The 16,046-nt window shown below is 37.0% G+C and overlaps 1 protein-coding gene across 2 annotated transcripts in view; it reads left to right on the top strand.

Moving 5' to 3' along the window:
• The first annotated feature begins 1,435 nt into the window (after window positions 1-1,435).
• The window catches only part of LOC127660468 (leucine-rich repeat-containing protein 1-like), a 151,391-nt gene continuing 136,780 nt past the window's right edge, over window positions 1,436-16,046 (top strand). For both annotated transcript variants that reach the window (XM_052150728.1, XM_052150727.1), the window contains exon 1: window positions 1,436-1,946. In XM_052150728.1, the coding sequence (XP_052006688.1) occupies window positions 1,788-1,946 (159 nt within the window). In that variant the 5' untranslated portion in view covers window positions 1,436-1,787. The remainder of the gene's footprint in view (window positions 1,947-16,046) is intronic.

The following is a 16,046-nucleotide window of genomic DNA, read 5'->3' as shown; positions in this document are numbered from 1 at the left end:
AGAAATCGAGACTCATCAGACCAGGCAACATTTTTCCAGTCTTCAACTGTCCAATTTTGGTGAGCTCTTGCAAATTGTAGCCTCTTTTTCCTATTTGTAGTGGAGATGAGTGGTACCCGGTGGGGTCTTCTGCTGTTGTAGCCCATCCACCTCAAGGTTGTGTGTGTTGTGGCTTTACAAATGCTTTGCTGCATACCTCAGTTGTAACGAGTGGTTATTTCAGGCAAAGTTGCTCTTCTATCAGCTTGAATCAGTCAGCCCATTCACCTCTGACCTCTAGCATCAACAAGGCATTTTCGCCCACAGGACTGCCGCATACTGGATGTTTTTCCCTTTTCACACCATTCTTTGTAAACCCTAGAAATGGTTGTGCGTGAAAATCCCAGTAACTGAGCAGATTGTGAAATACTCAGACCGGCCCGTCTGGCACCAACAACCATGCCACGCTCAAAATTGCTTAAATCACCTTTCTTTCCCATTCTGACATTCAGTTTGGAGTTCAGGAGATTGTCTTGACCAGGACCACACCCCTAAATGCATTGAAGCAACTGCCATGTGATTGGTTGATTAGATAATTGCATTAATGAGAAATTGAACAGGTGTTCCTAATAATCCTTTAGGTGAGTGTATGTTCTTGTCATAATGTTGACATACAGTGGGGTAGAAAGGTCTGAGACCCTTAGAGAAAATATGTATATTTGGCACATTTCTCATATATTACAATTGGTTTACAGCTGCACTCAGTAACTTTTGTTTTTGTGTCATCTTGAACTTACACCTAGTGGTTTGGATAATTTAAAATCAACAGTTTTCAGTTTCAGATGTCGTTGTAGACATTTAATATTCACAGTCAGTCATGATTAATTTAATCAATGAGTGAAAGTCTCAAATAACAGGACGGTTACTGAGATTAAGTGAGTAGTATTCAGCTGGTCATGTGATTCTAACATGGCAGCCCCCATGTGTGGACCCTCTCCATGTAGAATAAAACAGCTTTTATAAGGTTACAAAATAGGAGTTACACGTTTTTAAAGAGGAAAAAATGATTGAGTGCATGAATGAAGTTAAATTTGAATAAATAAATAAATAAATAAATAAAAATACATGAATTTCACAATGTCTTTGTATTTTGTATGCACCCTTAACGTGACAGCATGCAAGTTTTCGTTAAAATCTCAATACTTTCCTTTACAATTTCAGAATACGTTCTGTTTAAATATAGATTCGATTTTGAAACCCAGATTTTCAATGGATGGAAGGATGGATAGATAGACAGATAAACAACAAGGTGTGTTTGTGGAAGTGTAGTTCATGTAGTACAGTTGACGACGCAGGGGAGAGGCAGTATGGAGGGAGCACGACAGAAAGGGAGGAGCCGTTGGGAATTGTGACGTAAAACTGGAATGAGGGAGTGAATGTTCCGGGTCAGAAACTGGACTAGAGGAAATAAACTACGGCATAAGAAAAACACGAACTAGACACAACTAAACAGACATGTAACCGCTTTTAAATACAGGTACGGGACATTTGTCAGCCTTCCAGAGACGATGTTGCAAGAAAGGTGAAAAAGCGGAAGAGAAACTCCCGGGATCAAATCAGAAGTGGAGCGCGACGTTTTTAATCCATGTTTGTGCGCGCGATACTTTTGCATTTTGAAATCGAACACTAGTGGCGTTGGCGCACTTGGAGAGTTTCCTCCGCTTGTTTGATTCAGTTTTGATTTGCCGTGGCAACTTTTCCAGCAGCAGGACGGATTTATCCAGTCTACGGATCGTCATCATCCCGTGATGTTTCACTGTATTCCCCTGTGGCGGTGCAACCGTCACATCGAGTCGATCGATAAGCGCCACTGCTCGCTGATGTTCGTCCCGGATGAGATCTATCGCTACAGAGGGAGTTTGGAGGAGCTTTTACTGGACGCCAACCAACTCCGTGATTTGCCCAAGGTAAGAGACGCCAGTCTGCAATGGTGCCATTGTTGCTAGAAAGTAAGACTATTCTCTGATGGATAAATATGAGTCGTATTCATGGGTTGTGTCCCACAACCTAGCGCTCTGCCTGCCTAGTCATCATTTTGGGCATCATTGGCGCCCTTTGAGTTTTGAGTAGCAATTTTGGTTAAATTGGGTGAGTTCAGACTCGGATAGTCTTAAATGTTAGAGTCAACATTATTTTGGGCATCACAGGTGAGTTCCAGGTTAGTAGCAGTTTTGAGCATCAAAATGTAGGTGCTTTCCGAGTCAGTCAGCAGTTTTGGACATCATAGGTGCATTCCAAGTCAACAGCATATTTGAGAATTATTGGCCCCTAACATGTTTGGCCGTCATTGACACATTTCCTGGCCCAGTTGGCTCGAAATGTGCCTACGACGCTCTTAAATGATGACTAATGATAGGTAGGGAGCTCACCTTGTTTTGAGACGCATATAGGCATGTCAATGTGCCCTATTCAGACAGCAGAGGACTCTAGAATTCAGAATTTTAGTGTACTTCATAACTGAAAGTAACTGTGAAAGTGAGGCAGGTATCAGTTAACACCTACGTTACGCTGTGCGGTGGTGTGTCGTAGTGGTTAATTATCTGGGCTGGTAACTGAAGGTTTATGGGTTCAGACCTCACAAGCATTGATCCCTGCACTTTCACCATTGTGTCCTTGATCAAGACACTGTAACCTCAGTTGATTCAGGGGAACTGTTCTTATAATGCCTACTATGTGTACGCTACTATGAACATCAAATTAATATTAAGTATGCATTATGACATGGATTGGCTAGAGCTTATCTTCTATTTTGAAAGCAATATTGCTCAAGCAACTCTATAAATCAAGTTAGCTACAATATAAGCTTCTAACAAAAAGTAGCTAACTACATTGAAACTGTTTAAAGAAGAAAATATGTGTGTGTGTTTGTGTATATACACTAATCAGCCACAACATTAAAACCACCTGCCTAATATTGTGTCGCCAAAACAGCCAACCCGCATCTCACAATAGCATTCTGAGATGATATTCTTCTCACCACAATTGTACAGAGCGGTTATCTGAGTTAACGTAGACTTTGTCAGTTTGAACCAGTCTGGCAATTCTCTGTTGACCTCTAACATCAACAAGACATTTCCATCCACATAACAGCCTCTCACTGGATGCTTTTTTGTACCATTCGGAGTAAATTCTAGAAACAGTTGTGCGTGAAAATCCCAGGAGATCAGTAGTTACAGAAATACTCCAACCAGCCCATCTGGCACCAACAATCAGCCATGCCATTATCTAATCAGCCAATCGTGTGACCGCAGTGCATAAAATCAGGCAGATATGGGTCAGGCGCTTCAGTTAAAGTTCATATCAATCATCAGAATGGGCCGTAGCATGATTATTGGTGCCAGACGGGCTGGTTTGAGTATTTCTGTAACTGCTGATCTCCTGGGATTTTCACGCGCAACTGTTTCTAGAATTTACTCCAAATGGTACAAAAAAGCAGCCAGTGAGTGGCAGTTCTGTGGACAGAAATGTCTTGTTGATGAGACAGATCAACAGAGAATGGCCAAACTGGTTCAAACTGACAAAGTCTACAGTAACTCCGATAACCGCTCTGTACAATTGTTGTGAGAAGAATATAATCTCAGCGGGTTGGCGTTGTTTTGGCGGCACGAGGGGGACCTACACAATATTAGGCAGGTGGTTTTAATGTTGTGGCTGATTGGTGTACACAATGTAACATTCAGTCATGGCTAAAATAAATAATCTATGTCCTTTGATAATGATTTGGATCAAATTTAATTATAAAACTGCAGTATGTGAGTGGTGCTGAGAATTTTGAACAGTCTTCATAGTCGTATGGCTGGCAGTGTGTGTACAGGGGCGTAGTTTTTTTCTAATCAAAACAAACAAGTGCAACCCCCTTAATATTAGTAATACCATGATGTAGTTGCTTCACGCTTCAACCTCCTAATATTCAAGCCAAATCTATGCCCTTGTGTGTGTATATTTATAGAAAACAATTGTTTTGAATTTTAGAATGAGCTATGTCTTCCACCAGACATGTCCAGTGTGTGACTCCTTTCAGCCTTTTTTTTTAACATTTTAATCAAGGATCTGGCTATGTGAGATTTGGGCTCAAGTAAATCAGTGAATCACTTATGTGAGCTAGTCAATTTACATGAATCATCCGAAAGATTTGACTCATTAAACTGATTTGGACATCCTAAAGCTAAAAATAAAGTTTAATTTACATGAACTGTCCGAAAGAACTGATTCACTTCAGTGATGTGGTCCTCCCAGTGCTACATGACAGAGGATGTTTATGTGTGTGTGTTTGATTACTCTCTCGGCTCCATTGCTGTGTTCTCAATACAATATGACCAATGTACCAAAATTAACACTTTTTGCAAAAAGTATTCTACTACCCAACACTGTTGGAAAGTTTACTGGAAGTGCTGAAACAATGCAGTGTAATGTATACTTTCCATGAAGTTGCATACAGTCCTTGAATAGCTACTTTTCACAGAATTCTGGATGAAGAAAGGCACATCATCTTCAGGAGAACATTTGAAACCTGTTCCAGGCTTATTGTGCAGAATTTAGATTTAAGGGCTTATAGTCATTATGTTTTGCTGCCACACAGAACAACTTCCTCTTCTCATTTCCATGTCCCCTATTTTGGGTGATTCTAGAATTTAATTAGGGAATCTTGAAAAATCAAACTTTTTCAAACTATGTGCTTGACCTACTCAATTGTTCTGTAAAATGCTTGTTGTTTTGGTAATAATGGTATTTATTTTTTTGTTAAAGCATTTTATAAAATGTATTATTATTTAGTTATTAATAAATTAATAATAAAAAATATATAGATTTGAAGTTCTTTGGAAAAAAATGCAAAGTAGAATTTGTATTTATTATATATAAATATACCTTATTGTAATATAAAACTTTTATAGGATAATCATTTAATAAGTTATTATCTATTTAATTTAATTTAAATAAAATTAATTATAATTTTATATTAAATTAATTATTATTATTAATAATAATTTCTATTTTTGTATTAAATTATGAATTCAATAAATAACATTTAAAAATGAATGATAAATAAACACATTATTAATGTAATTCAGTTATCATAATGATAATCTTTAGTACTTTTTAATATACTTTTGTAATTAATTATATTATTTAATATACAGAAAGTTCAAAGTCTGAAGTTAACCATTCAGCGTATTTAAAAACCAGAGGAAAATTACTTAAAGAGACGCATTAAAAAGTTTAAAGCTTTTATAATATGTCATTTTAAGAACAGTCATTCTAATTTTAAAGTATCTTTAAAACCATTGTTGGAGAAAGAAAGGTTCCTCCAGTCGAAGAATTACCCTTTTACATCCATTTACAGTAAACTAGGACAGCTATCATATTTGCAAAAACATTTACAAATAACAATTATTTGTGGAGGGCTTTGATAACTTGATCTGCAAGTTCGTGAAGAGCTCAAGTTTGCTTGCAAATGGCTTTATCCACATGCAGCCAAAGCAATAAATCTGGCACGCAGTGGCGATCGACTGACCGCAAGAATCACATGCAGCGACTCTTTAGCATATAATGTATGAAATGTTCTGGGTGAGTCATATAGACTCTAACCTGCGGTGTCCAACAACAACTTTTTTTTTAAAGGCAATAAAACATTCAAAACATATTTATCTTGAACCTTCTTGAGACTCATTGTTTGGGTTTTCTTGAAGTGATAACCTTATTCTAGTGAATTTCAGGGTATTTCCTCTGAATCTTTGAAAACAGACAGCAAGGCTTTGAACTGGTATTATCACAAAACTGGAATGAAAAACAAGTCAAGCGTGAACATGATAAATGCACCGTCAGACAAGAAGCTAAAGGGACTCAAGACAACAAGAGAGGAGTGAACAAAACAACATTTACTTATGCAGGTCAGAGTTATGCTGTTTTATTTACATGAACAAAATCCACAAGAGCAGACGCAACATGTCTTCACTTTATAAAAGAATACACAATTTACATCAATGTAAATCATATTTTATGGATAAGATTCACATGGTCATGGAAAACCTGGAAAATTGTGATTTCAAGTCATGGAAAGTAATACAAATATCTATGATAAATATAAAGTTGTCTAGTTATGCTCACTCTGAAATATTTCATTGACTAGTAATTGCACTTTGAGTGCTTTCTTTTTGAAAATTATTTAGGAAAATCCTTTATCCAGAAGACTGGAAAAGTCATGGAAATTGTAAGTGCAAACTGAAAAGTTACATGTCAACATGGTTAATGTGAAAGCTTTTGACTTATTAATACTATGTATTTGTCTTCACGTTTTTTTGTTCAAATCATTGTTTGGATAAAATGTTGACGCTGTGTTTTATTACACACATGTTGAAACATGAAACACCAGTAAATCAGCCACGTTTTAGACTTTTCCTTTAAGGGCAGAGTGGCTGGGCTGAATACATTCCAGTTTTTAACCATTTACTGTAAGAAGTTACGTTAACTATTGAAAGCATCTCTATTGAATTCAGAGCTAAGATATTCATGTCTGAGCATGTTAATTTGGCCTTTCAGATGAACAATTTCCAAGAGAATGTATTTATTCAGTTTAATAGGAGTTTTGGTTTCACATAAGAGCCTCTGACTTTGAATGCTTTGGTTTCCAACATTTGGATGCATCGTCTGAAGAGATCCTCAATGATGATCAAAGCAAATTAATTTTCATTTTGAAATTAAAAACATATATTTTCACTTGTGATCGAGCGATATATTGGTCAGGTTTATACAGTGCATCCGGAATGTATTCACAGCGTTTCACTTTATCATGTTACAGCCTTATTCCAAAATTGATTAAATTCATTATTTTCTTAAATTCTTCAAACAATACCCCATAATGACAACGTGAATTAAGTTTGTTTGAAATCTTTGCAAATTTATTAAAAATAAAAAAATAAAAGAAACACATGTTCTTAAGTATTCACAGCCTTTGCCCTGACACTCAAAATTGAGCTCAGGTACATCCTGTTTCCACTGATCATCCTTGAGATGTTTCTACAACTTGACTGGAGTCCACCTGTGGTAAATTCAGTTGGTTGGACATGATTTGGAAAGGCACACACCTGTCTATACAAGGTCCCACAGTTAACAGTGCATGTCAGAGCACAAACCAAGTCATGAAGTGAAAAGAATTGTCTGTTGACCTCCGAGACAGGATTGTATCGAGGCACAGATCTGGAGAAGGGCACAAAAAAATTTCTGCAGCATTGAAGTTCCCAATGAGCACAGTGACCTCCATCATCCGTAAATGGAAAAAGTTTGGAACCACCAGGACTCTTCCTAGAGCTGGCCACCCGGCCAAACTGAGTGATTGGGGGAGAAGGGCCTTAGTCAGGGAGGTGACCAAGAACCGATGGTCACGCTGATAGAGCTCCAGCATTTCTCTGTGGAGAGAGGAGAACCTTCCAGAAGAACAACCATCTCTGCAGCACTCCACCAATCAGGCCTGTATGGTTGAGTGGCCAGACAGAATCCACTCCTCAGTAAAAAGGCACAGACAGCCCACCTGGAGTTTGCCAAAAGGCACCTGAAGGACTCTCAGACCATGAGAAACAAAATTCTCTGGTCTGATGAAACTGGCCTGAATGGCAAACGTCATGTCTGGAGGAAACCAGACACCTCTCATCACCTTGCCAATACTATCCCTACAGTGAAGCATGGTGGTGGCAGCATCATGCTGTGGGGATGTTTTTCAGCGGCAGGAACTGGAAGATTAGTCAAGATCGAGAGAAAGATGATTGCAGCAATGTACTGTTAAAGTACTAATACTAATTCACTTTATACAGACTACATATTTTTCATTATATACCAGCAGTTTGCAGTGTAATAATCATTTTGTCACGTAGTGACCGGCTTTTCCACTTATCAAATGAAATAAAAATAAAAAATGTCCGGTAAGATATCTGAGAGGCTGGTAATTTATTTCATCTACCAGCCACCTGTCTGTGCTGCTTTACAATGAAGCATGAAGTTCAGCACTTATACCAAAGTCCAATGAATATCAATGAAAAACAATTGATAAAAAGATGGCAATATGTCACAGATATGAATTGCAATATACTAAACATAAAGAACTGTAGATAATGTTGTATAATGATCAAGATATCTACTGTGTATTATATTGTATCACCAGGTCCTTGCTAATTCCAACTAGAGTTTGACCAATAGTGGATTTTGAAGATATCGATAACTAAGGTTGTGGAAAAGGCAGATAACTGATTAATCTGCTGTTAGTTTTTTTTTTTTAAATGGATTCATAGATATCAGTGATAAAACATTTCTTAGTCTATCCTTACTATGATTGGCACAGAGACACGAATGCTACAGGAATCCAAAATGAATAAAATCCAAAATGAAGTTTGTTTTAGAGGTTGACAGATGCCTTTATCTCAGGTGGGAAAACGGGTAGATAGCCGATTAATCATAGATTTTATTTTATTGTCATATTAAACATATGAATGATGTACGAGAAAGAAAAAGTTATAGAAATAAAATCAACTCAAGTCTTGTCTTTTTAAAGGTAATTTTAGAATGGCATTGTAAATAAGAGAAGTGCTTTTAGGCTGGGTTACACTATACCACTTCTAAAATCTAAATAGAATCTACAAATACTGGGAATAAAAATGAGCAACTACCTGCTAAGATTATTGCAGACTACTGGTAAAATGAAAAGCTCGATGTATCTCTACTTCCAACCCCTAAGAAATTATTTGAATGTGCTTTTCACATACAGGGTTTGTCCTGGGTCAAAAATGGTCTTCAAGTATGTGAATGACTGTTTTTGTCAGCCACAACTGAAGTTGGTTTAATACATAATTGCAATTAATTGATAATATTATTACTCAATTGCATTTACATTTTACATTTGACATGCATTATTTATTCATCATCTAAACATCTGGAATCTTTTGAATTAGAAACAGAAATGTGTATTGTGAAATTAAACAACTTTATTTCCTTAACACTATTTCTGAAAGACCAAATAGAATATTCTGACTGTACCCATGAATAATACTTTACAGAGTTGGGACTAGAGAAGTTGTGTTAGTGAAAATGGGTAGGGTTTTCCTTTCATCGGGCTCTTAATGATGTTTTCTTTAGAAATATTTGAAGGCAAACAAGGCCAGTTTATTAAATATCAAACTTCATTCAAACAGAACATTTATTAAACAGGAGAACATGTTGTCTTGGAGGTTTAAACATCTTTATGTACTTGCCCTAATTTTTACAGTGCAATGCCATACACATATGTGGCTCCTCAATACATGGTTAGGTCAATGTAGCTATGTTTCTAATTAAAAAAATAATTATAGTATTTGTTATAATAAGAAGTTAAGAACCTCAACACAAGCTTTAACTACCACTGCCTTAGAGTGGTAGTCTGAATAGATTCCACCCAAGAGATTATTTAGGCTAATATGATATTGATATTAATATTAACATATTTGTCAAAATACCACAGTTACACACACTACTGTAAAATTGGTATAAAGTTTAGTAAGAATTATTTTTAATGTTTATTTTGGTGCATGGCACAGTGTTATCTCTTTTCTTTGTCAGTGCTGTTTATATTGTCAGGGCAGTATAGCTGTTTTGATAAGTTTGACTTCCTCCATTTCAAATGGGTCACATAAGTTTTATGGCCTGCACTGTGATATTGAGGGAAATCCGTTTGACTTATCCAAATGATCCACTTTGCAATCCTGTCTCTGGAGCACACATATCGCACACATAAGTGCAGATCATTGGTACAAGTGGTTCTGTAATGGATGTGATCACATCCAAGTGAAAACTAGGCTTCAGTTGCATCGCATGTTTAGGTTGTGCTTGTGTAAAGCACTAAATGCAAAATATTACATTTGCTTCAAATTTTCAATGCAATCCCTGACTTGGCCTACGTATCACCATTACATTGGCCATCGGCCAACCCACACTCGTGTTAGCTGTGACGGCATCTGCAATTCTGCTTTTAATTTTGACCAGAATACAACCTTGCTAGATCTAATTCCTTGGAATGATTACAATTGTGAAATCTGCTGCTGTTATCCTGTTCTATAACTCTGGCAATTCCTCCACAATCTAAGACGCAGTACCCAGACCTCTGCTGTTTTTTGGGTGAAGTTAATGGAGGATGTTTGTTTTGAGAGCAAACAGAAGAAACTAAGTGATTGCTAGAGCCTGTAATTTGAATACTCCTGTGAGAAATATTAAACTTTCAGAAGTGCATATTTAGGGAACATTTCGATAATAGTGATGGTCTCACTCTCCTGTATAAACTGCTGCGCTTGTAGTCAAGAGTAGGGGTGCACAGATCGATTGGCCAATGTTCGTCTTAAACCTGTGATCGGTGCTCGGTCAATCGTGCCTTGTATCAGGGCCGATATTTTCTGCAGCATGCAGGGAATCACACATACACTGCTCCTCTAATGAATGAGTGCTTTCTCAGCCCTTGAAGCATGACAGAATGGCGAGTTGTTGGCAATTCTAAGCATTCACAAATGTAAACTTTCAGACATGATGTAATTCACATGATTATGCCATTTTGCACTCTCTGCACTGTGGAAGAGGATAAAGAGACTGCAAACGAGTATAAAAACAAATGAAACAACAAATAAACATGCAAATACAAATCTGAGACCCTAATCCTAATCTTGAGCGATCATCAGTGCTTTTAGCTCAACTCTCTTTAACATGAGTGTCAATGACACGTGCGGGCGGCTCTGCAGGTGTTCTTAAAGGGCACCTATTATGGCATTTAAAATGTTCCTAATATTGTTTTGGGAGTCCCCAACAACAGATTTACATGCATGCAATGACAAAAAACACTTTTGTTGTCTTATAATATGCATTTATGTTGACCTGATTTGCTCACCGACTCCCAAAATGATTTGTTCAATGACTCATTTTTCCAAACCCCTCCTTTGCGTGACGCTAATCTGCGGTGATTGGTCAGATGACCCAGTCAGTTGTGATTGGTATACTCTGTGCAGAGATTGTCGGAAATGGAACGCCCATCACCGCTTTGTGGTAAAAAAATCAAAATCAGAGAAGGAATTTGAGTTGATTTGTGTTAGCGATCATACTCTGTGCAGAGATTGTCGGAAACGGAACGCCCATCACCGCTGTGTAGTAAAAAAATCAAAATCAGAGAAGAAATTTGAGTTGATTTATGTTAGCGATCATAGCCCAAAGTTCGGTGGTAAACACCCAATCAGTTATTGTTTGCGTTAGCCCAGCAAGTAAATATATTGATAAAGCACTGCATTACTACAAGTTATCGCTCTATTCTTTATGACAACTCCAAAAACATCGACAAACATTTCACATATTTAAAAAAAATTGACATTGGAGACCTAGAAGCTGCGCTGAGCGTAACTTACACAACACACACAAATACTTATCAAGCATGCTAAAAAACACATAAAAGCAACAATTATTAATAATACTTACAGGTTGTGATTCGGAGGAGGAAGCTGATCCAAATAAACTTGGTACTGAACCTTTCAGTATCAACCGGCTCGCGAATCCACACTTGAAAGCATTCACGTTCGTAAAGCAATCGTCATTAAAATGACGCGAACACAGCACAAGGTTCGGGCTATACTTGTGCGGTATAGTTGTAAATATAAACTCTAGCCACTGATTCTTCACATGCTCGTCCCTGGGCAGTGAAAAAGGTTGCTTTTGATATGCACTTCAGAACACAGCGTCTTGTTGACGACATGATGTTTTCAAGTTTTCCCTGGTGTCTGCGCGCGCAATGAGTGGGCGCGGCCAATTTGATAATTTTTCGTCTTGACGTCACAACGAAAAGGAAAATGACTCATTGGAAATACGATTCATTACATTGATTCTGAGTCGACTCCTACTTTTGAGAGTCAATAACTTTTTTTACGGTGAACTTTCATATATAAAACTTTGCAGGATGTTTTTGTTCACACTACATGAAAGGTAATTTTTCACAATTCCATAATAGGTGCCCTTTAATATCTCCTCATCAGTCACTCGTCCCAGCGCTATTCTGTGAGGATCCCAATTTAAATCGGATTAATGTTGGTCACAATACCACTATTAACCGATATAACTGTTTGACCTTCAAAAACGGCATCGCTTCTTCAAACATTTGCTTAATGTTTAGTGATTTGTGTTACAACAAGACACTAAAGACATTAAACAAATCATAGATATGAATGATTTCTCACTGGAGCAGTTTTAGAGCTTGTAATGGATATATATTTGATGTGTGTGTGACGCTCTCATGTTTTTTACTGGTTGCCAGTATGTCACAATGACCTTTTGATATTGTCAACAGAACTATTAATAACCGTTTTCAATACAAATAAATGTTAGCAATTCACAATTAATGTAATTGTATTTTTGGTAATATTTAATATAAAGGTTTTATTTTTTTAACATTAGTTAATGCATTAGGTATCACAAACAAACAAACAATAAACATTTCTATTTTTACAGCATTTATTAATCATAATGTTAGTTATTAAAATACAATTGTTCATGTTAGTTCATAGTAACTTAAATTTAAGTTCATTAGTTCACGTTATCTACATTAATGTTGTTAAATAATGTTAACAAATGGAACCTTTTTGCAAAGTTTTACTGTTATTTTACTGTGTGGGGCATAAACGTATAACTGTAGCATATAACTGGCAAAAGTGTGGCAAAGGGCACTTTAAGAAAAAATAAGAGGTGTAAATTTCCTGATCGGTGCACCACTAGTCAAGAGTCCATATCAAAGCCAAAAGTGTGGGAGTGGAATCATGTTTCTTGTCATTTTGTATGTGTAAGCTCTTATCGTAGTAGTTCCCTGGAATCATTGGCTTGTTTTTTTGCTTTAAATGTGTGGAATGCTGAGCAGCGAGTTCATCGAGATGAAACATGAGTGTGGGAGAATCCAGTGCCTACATCATGAGTTTCCTGTAGCTTTTAGCCTGTATCTCTGCTCTCTCAGCAAGGTTTGATTTTCCTTTTGTTTTGCGGTAATGGAAGCTGTATGCATATGAATCTGAGTACCGGTACTAGCCACTAGGGCTGGGCGATATATATTGAATATTAACTGTATAATCGGGCTGCACAAAATAACATCAGAATGGCAAGTTGGTCATATGTGATTATTAATCCACAAAATACTGTGATTTAAAGACAGATAAACATGGTCTGTGTTTGATTCAGAATAAACCGGTGACATGCTGATCTGTGTGCACGTGCGTGGCGGTGCTCTCAGATCAGTTCACGTGCGTTGTGAAATGAAAGTAATGCAGGTTCAAGCAATCGTGCAATTCCAAACATTAGTAACAGTTACAATTTATTATAAACTCAGCAAAAAAGAAACGTCCTCTCACTTTCAACTGCTTTTATTTTCAGCAAACTTAACATGTGTAAATATTTGTATGAACATTAAAAGATTCAACAACTAAGACATAAACTGAACAAGTTTCACAGACATGTGACTAACAGAAATTGAATAATGTGTCCCTGAACAAAGGGGGGTGGTCAAAATCAAAAGTAACAGTCAGTATCTGGTGTGACCACCAGCTTTATTAAGTACTGCAGTGAATCTCCTCCTCATGGACTGCACCAGATTTGACAGTTCTTGCTGTGAGATGTTACCCCACTCTTCCACCAAGGAACTTGCAAGTTCCCAGACATTTCTGGGGGAATGGCCCTAGCCCTCACCCTCCAATCCAACAGGTCCCAGATGTGCTCAATGGGAGTGAGATCCAGTCTCTTCTTTGGCCATTGCAGAACACTGACATTCCTGTCTTGCGGGAAATCATGCACCGAACGAGCAGTATGGCTGGTGGCATTGTCATGCTGGAGGGTCATGTCAGGATGAGCCTTAAGGAACACTGTAAAACTTTTCACTGTAAATTTACAGTAAAATACTGGCAGCTGGGTTGCCAGCCACATACTGTATTTTTACAGAACTAGTACTGTAAACAGCAATTACAGTATTGTACTGTAAAATGTTGTACTGTAAATTTACAGTAAAATACTGGCAGCTGGGTTGCCAGCCACATACTGTATTTTTACAGAACTAGTACTGTCAACAACATTTACAGTACTGCACTGTAATTACAAAATACAGTATATACCATAGTTTTACAGTATTATACTGTTGTCTACAGCAATAAATTGTACTTTTACAGGGAAAACTGCTTTAATTATTACATAATTAAAAATATTATACTTTAAAGTTTCATAAGAGTAGTCACACTAGAAAATAGAAACCAACATTCTCTGGGTTTTAAAACATTTATTTTGGTTAAAAGCAAAGACCAGACAATTGCCTTATGTGAACATATTGGCTGAAATGCCAGATGTGTATATATATTTTTTTAAACATGTAAAATGTTAATTTAACAACAACAACAACAAGTTAACACTTAGCACTTAATAATGCAGTAATCTTGTTTACCTTTAACAAATTGAAAGTTTTTTCAGAAATTAAAAGTGACCAAGAAAGAGTAAAAAATAAATAAAAAGAAAAGAACAAATTGGCTGAAATGCCAGTTGTATTTTTATAAATGGAATTAACGATGCAGTAATCATATTTACTTTTAATGCACTTGCTGACGGGATCTAAACAAAATTCCATTCAAAGTCTGCAAGTTTTCACAGAAGTGAGGAAACCTGTGGGCTTACAGTGGTGTTCGTTTTTTGCACAACTTGGCCAGTTTTCTTTGAAGTTACTTTTCCTTTCTTTGTTTTTGATCCACGTTCAGGATTGATGTCAAGAAAGCGTCTAAAAGGCAGAAAAGAAAAAACACAATGAAATATTATAGACTGTGTGTGTGTATATATATATATATATATATATATATATATATATATATATATATATATATACACATACATACATAATATTTACAGAGAGAGAGAGAAAACAGATAATGTGTTAAAAAAAAAAAAAAAATAAGCCCATGATTTACTCAACCTCAAAAAAGTGCATCCATCCATTATATAACCCCCCAGAGTCGTGGGGAGTACTTATATAAATGGATGGATGCACTTTTTTAAGCTTCAATCTGATGGTAGCAAAAAAGAAGCACTGCTACTTGGGCGGAGTGATTTGCTCGCAGCACCTGAGAAGCCCCGTAGTGAGGAGCAGGGAGTTCGCTCAGGGTGTTGCGCTAATCACTCCACCCAAGTAGCAGTGCTTCGCCTTCTGAGAATATAGTTCCCAGTATGTATACGGTTAAAAGATGCCTGTCTCTCATATGACCTTGTTATTTGTACACACTGTGACTATACAAATCACAACATACAAATAGGAAAATGTTGCCTTTTTTTGTCACTTATTGGGAGCAGTATGCTAGCTGGAGCCATTTACTTCCAGTCTTTGTGCTAAGCTAGGCTAGCGGTGGGTGCATCAGACAGAGTTACAGCACGCACTGAGATGAAAAGGGTATGTATGGACTTATCTAACTCTGGGGGATACTGTGAATAAGCTAAAGTCTCAAAGTCGGAGTGTTCCTTTAAAGGGAGAGTTGACCCAAAAATGAAAATTCTGTCAGTAATTACTCACCCTCATGCTGTTCCAACCCTGTAAGACTTTCGTTCATCTTCGTAACACAAATTAAGATATTTTTTATTAAATCTGAGAGCTGGATCACTCCTCCCTTCTATGGGATTGAAACTTGCCGGCCCAGAAAAGTTATTAAAGACATTGTTAAAATAGTCCAAGTGCCTACAGCGGCTCAATGTCTTTAATAACTTTTCTAGGCCGGCAAGTTTCAATCCCATAGAAGGGAGGAGTGATCCAGCTCTCAGATTTAATAAAAAATATCTTAATTTGTGTTCCGAAGATGAACGAAAGTCTTACGGTGTTGGAACAACATGAGGGTGAGTAATTACTGACAGAATTTAAATTTTGGGGTGAACTATCCCTTTAAAGGAGAACTCCGGTCAATTTTAACATTGAGCTAATTTGTTTTATAAATTTGGAGTGCTGTCAGTACAGAGAACAA

The sequence above is a fragment of the Xyrauchen texanus genome, chromosome 20 (genome assembly GCF_025860055.1).
Source record: "Xyrauchen texanus isolate HMW12.3.18 chromosome 20, RBS_HiC_50CHRs, whole genome shotgun sequence".
NCBI lineage: Eukaryota > Metazoa > Chordata > Actinopteri > Cypriniformes > Catostomidae > Xyrauchen > Xyrauchen texanus.
The sequence above is the reverse complement of the archived record's forward strand: the minus strand, read 5'-3'. Positions and strand labels throughout refer to the sequence as shown.